At 44.0% G+C, this 7,960-nt stretch overlaps 1 protein-coding gene across 1 annotated transcript in view; it reads left to right on the top strand.

The window, feature by feature from the left end:
- The first annotated feature begins 6 nt into the window (after nt 1-6).
- SLC25A32 (solute carrier family 25 (mitochondrial folate carrier), member 32) overlaps nt 7-7,960 on the top strand; it is a 13,974-nt gene continuing 6,020 nt past the window's right edge. Inside the window, exons 1-2 of the mRNA XM_005879293.2 lie at nt 7-176; nt 5,710-5,860. Coding sequence (XP_005879355.1) covers nt 23-176; nt 5,710-5,860 — 305 coding nt within the window. The 5' untranslated portion in view covers nt 7-22. The remainder of the gene's footprint in view (nt 177-5,709; nt 5,861-7,960) is intronic.

Raw genomic sequence — 7,960 nt, 5'->3', positions numbered from 1 at the left:
CGTATCTGCAGGCCCCGAGCCAATGACGGGCCAGGACCAGCCGGCGCCCGGGTCGTCGGTGTTGAGCACGGTGTTCCGCCACGTCCGGTACGAGAACCTGGTGGCGGGTGTGAGCGGCGGGGTCCTGTCCAACCTCGCGCTCCACCCGCTGGACCTGGTGAAGATACGCTTCGCCGGTAAGACCCCGCGCTGACCCCGGGCTCCTCGTCCTCGTTGTCACCCCCAAACGGGATGAAAAGGGTGCAGGAGGGAGGCCCGGGTCCCCCCTGCGCCTTCCGGACGAAGAGGCGAGCGTTGAAGCTGCGCTCGGTCCGGGCTCAGCGGGGACTAGACTGGAAGCCGGGGGCCTGGTAAAGAGATGCGGCCGCCGCCGTCGCCGGGGTTCCCGAGAGTCAGGGGTGGGGAGCGCAGGTGGAAAAGCCAGAGGCAGGTCCCCACCGGTGTGCAAGGTGGACTCCACGCCTGACTTGTAAAATGAAGGGGTTGGCACGTTACGGGCACAGCCTCGGAAGCACAGGGCGGCCACGTGTGGCGGCCCCGCGGAGAGCAGGATGCAGGTGCGTGGTGTGCGCTCACCTCCAGCAGGTATGGTGCAAGGTCCTGAGAAGGAATAGGTAGGTAGAATCCAAGTGCTTTTTTCCTTAATCCTCAGGGGAGGATGTGTTTATTGATTTTAGATAGAGAGGGAGGGAGAGGAGGAAACACCCACGTGAGAAAGAGGGGGTTGTTCTCCCCTCTAACTCGGAGGAAGAGGGGAGGCCTCGCGGGAGTGTGGGAAGAGTCCAGAGCCTTATTCGCGGAGTCGGGAGATACAGGGGAGTAGTGATGTATTTTCAGGGGGTTTCTGGTTAGGATGACATGTCCAGCACCCAGTCAGGCTTTCCCCTGCCACTGTGGTTCTGGGGGTGTTCACTGGGGCATGGTCACCCCTTCTGCCAATGCGAAGAGTTGACAGGAGGGGAGATGCTACTAGAAGGGGCTCAGGGCTTTGGGTTTGCATCGTAAAAGAGGAGGTCTCTAGGTATAACTGGATTTCCTGGTATGTGTAATCCTGGAAATCTCCTTGAAGAAATGTGTTTCACACTAGGGTGCAGATGAGAGCTTGCTTGTTCTTTGGTTAAATTGTTGAGTGATTCTGGAGGGCAGTTCTGAAGGTCCTGTAACGTAGGGTCGTGGAACTCTCCTGCCCTGGTTTCCATGAGGCTTCAGGAGATTGATTAGTTAGAAGGTAGTTCAGGGTCCCAGCAGGGGCAGAAAAGGGATCCCCTGGGAATTATTTTAGGACTAGAGGCCCGAGGCACGAAATTCGTGCAAGGGTAGGCCTTCCCTTGACTGCCGGCACCTGGGCTTCCCTCGGCTGCTGGAAGCCGGCCCCGCCCCCCACCCGCACCTGCCTTGGCCTGGCGCTGACCGTGTCCGCCCCCCCGCCACCCCATTTTCCCCCCTCAATTAATCGCTCCACCGCTGGTGGCCTGGGCCTCCCTCTGTGGGGTGATCGTGGGGCAATGGCGGCCCGACCAATTGTATCGCACCCACCTTGGCTGGCCTGGTGCCAGTGCGTGTCATCGTGTGGTCATCCCGATGGTCGTTCTGCTGTTCGGCTGTTCAGTCGATTTGCATATTATGCTTTTATTATTATAGAAGATTACGGCGACACTCAGAAAGATAGAATAAGAACTATTAGAAAGGTGAAGCGGGTGATTTAAGCAGAGGTACCAGAACGTGAGCTCCTCTGGTGAATTTTATCTGTTTTGTTGGGTGCCCTGGTCTCATCCGAGAGATTTTGATCGTTGTCTCTCCTATTCTTGTGCAGGAGTATTCTTCGGTGGGGGGTCTGCTTTCTCGGTTCTGGAGGGTGTGCTCTCTCAGGGTCCTGGTCTCCACTGGGGCTCAGTAGATAGAGTTTCCTCTGGGGACTGAAGGGTCCCTGGTTTGATTCCGGTCAAGGGCACATGCCTGGGTGGTAGGCTTGATCCCCAGTAGGGGGTGTGCAGGAGGCAGCTAATCAATGATTCTCATCATTGATGTTTTTCTCTCCCTTCCTCTCTGAAATCCATAAAAAAATATTTTTAAAGATATATAGATTGCTGATAGCCATATGTATCTGTATCTGCAAAGGTCCCATTAGATCTTAAGGTTCCTCTAGAACAATGGTTCTCAACCTGTGGGTCGCGAGCCCTTTGGGGGTCGAACGACCCTTTCACAGGGGTCGCCTAAGACCATTGGAAAACACATATATAATTACATATTGCTTTTGTGATTAATCACTATGCTTTAATTATGTTCAATTTGTAACAATGAAAATACATCCTGCATATCAGATATTTACATTACGATTCATAACAGTAGCAAAATTACAGTTATGAAGTAGCAACGAAATAATTTTATGGTTGGGGGTCACCACAATATGAGGAACTGTATTAAAGGGTCGCGGCATTAGGAAGGTTGAGAACCACTGCTCTAGAAGGACTAATATTTTGAAAGTTGGGCAGGAAGTAAGGAGCCATTCTATGAAGGAAAAATCAGTGAAAATTATGGAGTATTATCCTTTGGAGAAAACCCACAGAGGCATATAATTTCCACGGAGTATATGAGGCATGCACAAATAAATTATGACATAACATTCATTGAGCAATTTACTGGGAGCAAACAGTGAACTGTGCATTATCTCATTGATTGCTCTGAACAACCCTGTGAATTTATTTTCCACATTATACAGATGAGGATAATAGAAGTTGACCAACTTGCCCAAGCCACAAGTTTGTAAAGATAGAGCTGGGGTTTGAACCCAGGCAGTGTAATCTAAAACCCTCTGGCACTTAACCACTCACCATACTACTACATCTAGGAATCCCTGGTACACAGTAGCTTGTATATAAAGAAAAGAATTTTGGATTTGGCTAAGGCCGCTGGCCTATCTGACTTGGTGTCTACTGCAAATTTTTGTCTAGTAACAGGAGAGATGTCAGTGGAGATAATGATTGAGGAATAGCGTGGTTTGCCTAGTGAGTTTAAGAGTGTGTGATAAGCATTCCATGCCTGAGGAAAGGGAATTCTTGGACCTGAGAAGATTGGTAATCTTGATGAAATGGGGAGAGTAATGGGAGACCTGTAGGGCTGAGGTGACAGATAAGGCCATTGAAATTGGGTGGGAGGACAAAATTAAAGACCGAGGACAGTGGTCAGCAAACTCATTAGTCAACAGAGCCAAATATCAACAGTACAACGATTGAAATTTCTTTTGAGAGCCAAATTTTTTAAACTTAAACTATATAGGTAGGTACATTGTTATTAACCTACCTATATAGTTTAAGTACTGTTGATATTTGGCGCCTCCCCCCGCACTGCCTATCCCGTGGCCCGCCTGCGCCGCCTCTCTTGTCCCCACTTCTTCTAACGCCACTTCTTCAAAATAGACTCGCTCAGGCCAAAAACCGACCTCTGCAAATGAGCCATGAAGTTTCAGTCGCACTGTACGTGCACGCCCGCACGAGGTATTTTGTGGAAGAGCCACACTCAAGGGGCCAAAGAGCCGCATGTGGCTCGCGAGCCGCGGTTTGCCGACCACTGACCTAGGAGACATAGCAGGGCTTTGTAATAATAAAGCCCCCAGTATGGCTGTGAAATGGTGATAGAAAAGAGGAAACTTTGGCAAAATGGACAAGTGAAATCAAAATAGTTGGTTGGCCATCAACATTAATTCTGTAGATTTTATGCTTTTGTAAAATTAAACCCTTATAATAAAATTATAGTATCTAGTGACAGGGGGTGTTAGTCTTGAATGTACCATTAAATCAAATCTGGACTATTTCCATTGAGTCAAATGCGAGTTAAAACTCAAAGATGTCCAGACTAGTAGAAAAATTAGAAGTTATTTCATATAAGAAATGACTAGAGGAACTAGTTTAGCTTGATGGGAAGATGGGGGAGTGGGGGAGGAGCCTAATGTATTTAGAAAACTGTCATGTGGGAAAGGGAGCTGCCTTATTATATGTTGATTTAAAGGGCAGATCAGAAGTTGGATAGAAATTACAGGGAAGCAGATTTTGGCCTGGCAAATTGGTGGTGCTCAGAAATGAAAGTGGTTCAGGGGCTGGATGATAGAGGTTAGAAGATATTTTTGTGTTGGGTGGGAGGCCGGGTAAGGTGATTGTTGAGATCTCTTCTAACTTTAAGATATACATTCGTTCCTCGGTATCTGCAGGGGATTGGTTCCTTAATTTCTACCCCCCCCCTTCCCATCTCCACCCCATGGATACCGAAATCTCCAGATGCTCAAGTCCCTTATATAAAATGATGTAGTATTTGCATATAACTTATGCACAGCCTCCCTAAATCATCTCTAGGTTACTGATAATACTAGTTGTTATACTGTATTGTTTACAGAATAATGACAAGAAAAAAGTCTGTGCATCTTCAGTACAGATGCAACCATCATAGGCTTAATCACATAGGACATGTCAGCAACAACATAACTTTTTTTTTCTTAAATATTTTTTATCCTGGTTGGTTAAATCTATGGGTGCAGAAGTTGGGCTGTAATTTTAAATCATCAGGAATGATGAGAGAGCCCCAACAAAGAAGAATGTAAATGAGGTATAAAAATAGTAATTTTCTAAAATACCCTGAAAACCTAAGCAAGGAACCAGAGTGCAGAGTTCAGTAACAAGAATAGTACACAGTTGAGTTTTGATATAGTATTACAAGAGCCAGTAGCATAAATAAACCAATACTTATTGAATGATTGCTATGTGCCAGGAAGGATTTTAAGGGCTTTATATGTCATCCTTTGTAATTTTCAGAGTTAGGTTCTATTATTTTTCTCATTTTATGGATGAGAAAACTCAGTTACGGAGTTATCAAATAACTTACTCAGGGTCACACAGTAAGTGTTAGAATTGGGATTCAAACCCAGTGAGTCTGACTCCATAGCATATGCTGTTAGTTAGAAACCACAAGTGGGGTAGTTTGGTATAGCTAAAGGGTAAAATGCTAAAGGTGGAAATGAAAATGATTCCAGAAAGTTAAGAAGCTGCCAGATTGACACATCTTTTATGCCATGAAAAATGGAAGCCAGGTCTGGGGTTAGGAATTGATCAGGACTAGAGATGTAGGAACTAGCATGGGGACAGCATTTGAAGCTACTTAGTAGTTGAGAGACTATCCCTGTTGAGTGGAAAGGCTGCTGATAAAAATCAGCATTTGAAAGATGGGCAGAAGACAAGGAGGCAAAGGAAATTTAGTGGCCAAAAGGAGAAATAAGGAAATAAGAGGACAAGCAGGAGAGTGTAGTGTGAAACTAGACTAAAGAAGTATTGTAGGAGGTAAAACAATGACAGGTGTGGCTGAATGGGTTAGTCAGTTTATTTTTGAGTAATATTTTTGATCATTTGGATCCTTAATCTTGGATATCTGTACAAAGCGTGTGTTGAAACCTATTTACTTAAGAGACTTATTGGTCATTTAAGAGCTGCTACTCCAACACTTCCTACATTATTTGAATGCTCAGTATGCCCTCAATAAAAACATGAATAAATTCACGAATGTGTTTTTCAAAATATTAAATAATCCTGGAAAATAATTTCCTCTACCTAAATAGGTTTTTCTTCTGAATTTATCTCCTTTATATGAATGTGTGACATCTATGTTTATATGTGATTCAGAACTTGAACTTTGCTCTCACCTGACTTTGTGTATCTTTTACTGCAGTGAGTGATGGATTGGAACTGAGACCGAAATATAAAGGAATTGTGCATTGCTTGACTACCATTTGGAAACTTGAAGGATTACGGGGACTTTACCAAGGAGTCACCCCAAATGTGTGGGGTGCAGGTTTATCCTGGGGACTCTACTTTTTCTTGTGAGTAGATCTATATCAGTTAATAAAGCAAGATGAGTCACTTAATCAGTTTCTCTGAATTAAAAGGGTCAGAAAGAACAGAATGGCTTATTTCATTCTCTGTTAGCTCTAGCTAGCGGAGGCATTTGGTCTGGAAGAAAGTTCTTAACAGGAAGAAGGCAAAGAGATGAAATGGAGAAACACTCCATAGTAGCCATTTCTGTGAGATGAATTCAGGAAAATGGCTTACCAAAATACATTATGATTCATAATGAAGCTGGAAGAGCAGAAGAGAACAGATCTTGGGACTCCTGTAGGAACATACACCACAGGAAAATCCCTGCTGAAAACAGAAAGCAAAAGCCAGTGTTTAGCTGAAAGAGTTTGAGGCATGTTCCTTCTTACCTCTCATTTGACCTACTTCATCATCTTCCCAGCTCATTCATTTCCTTTATCCTTAACCTGTAAGATATCATCACATGTGAAATAACTGCTATTGCATGCTTGCTGACGAAGCCACAGCAAGCGCCTGTGGCAGCACATGCAGCCTGTTGAGTGTATGAGAGCGTGGGCACAAAGCATCATCTCCCTGCAAAATAAAATTCAGCTTTAGTATTGTTGCAGCAAGCGCCTGTGGCAGCACATGCAGCCTGTTGAGTATGAGAGCGTGGGCACAAAGCATCATTTCCCTGCAAAATAAAATTCAGCTTTAGTATTGTTTAAGTATTTTTTATTTTCAGTTCTAAGACATACTTAGAAGAGTGAAACTATATGTATAAAATTCATGCTATTAGGAATTTCAGAGTTGTGTAGGTTCTCCAAAGAGAGTTTCTAAGAACAAGCCATATAAGGTTTATCTGTTGAAACAGTATACTTGTTTCACATTAGAATGGTATTGTTAACGCTTGGAGAGATTTATTTCGCTGAAATCTTTTTTCAAGAGAAAGTGGAAATCAGAGTTAGAGAAAATAGGCTGACTTGACTCCCCTGCTCAGGAACATGTTAGTGGCTTTCTATTTTCTGCCAAATAAAGCCCAAATGTCAGCCTGCCACTCACGTGTGGCTCAGTTTTCCCTGTCTCCCCAGTCACCCTTATTATGACTTTTGCTCATGCTCATCTATTTCCCTATTGTGACTATACCTGTCTCCATACTCAGCGAATGCCACTTTCTACACAAAGCTTTCTGTGATCTCAGTAATAGCTTTTCAATCTCTTAGGATACTGTCTGTGTTATCTTTTATTATGATTATTTATGTGCTGCCGCCTATGGTCCTTGTTAGTCTGTTAGGAAGGATCCATTAAGAGTTTATCTTTATCTACTAGACTTGCCAACCACAGCACCTGAACACAGATGTTTAGCACATATTTGTTAGGTGCCTTTTGTGGTCTCTTTTACCTTGTCTGCCCAGTCACTGACCACCTCTGTACCTTCCCCCTCCTGGTTTTCCCTGTCGTTTTTATTAATTAAAGAGTGTATCATTAAAATATTTTATATATATATTGCTACTCATATATATTTGGGGAAAGGAGAGGCATAATCTTAACAGTAAACCATTCCAGTAAATTCATTCTTGAAAAAGGTCGCATTTTGTGGCTGCATTATTCACTGACTTACTTTTGAGGCATTATTGTTAAGTTACATGCCATTTTATTTTATTATTTATTACTAGGGGCCCGGTGCACGAAGATTTGTGCAAGGAGGGTGGGTCCCTCAGCTCGACCTGCACCCTCTCCAATCTGGGAGCCCTCTCCAATCCAGGAGTTTCTGTCTTTGCAATCATATGAGCGAATTGTCTGAGACCCCCAACCCAGTTTGGTTTGTTGCTCACAGAAGAATAGAGGCATTTTTTTTTTCTTTGCTTCATTGGTGGAGATTTCCTGGAAGTTTTAGGATGTCTTCCCTTTAATTTTTCCTAGACACTCTGATTTTACTTATGTCTCTCACCTTTGCTTTCCCTCCATCCCCCACCGCAACAGTAACTTGCTCCAGGCTCACTTTGCTCTAGTGCAGTGGTTCTCAACTTTCTGGCCCTTTAAATACAGTTCCTCATGTTGTGACCCAACCATAAAATTATTTTCATTGCTACCTCATAACTGTAATGTTGCTACTGTTATGAATC

Source organism: Myotis brandtii, unplaced genomic scaffold (assembly GCF_000412655.1).
Source record: "Myotis brandtii unplaced genomic scaffold, ASM41265v1 scaffold59, whole genome shotgun sequence".
NCBI classification, from domain to species: Eukaryota; Metazoa; Chordata; class Mammalia; order Chiroptera; family Vespertilionidae; genus Myotis; species Myotis brandtii.
The sequence above is the reverse complement of the archived record's forward strand: the minus strand, read 5'-3'. Positions and strand labels throughout refer to the sequence as shown.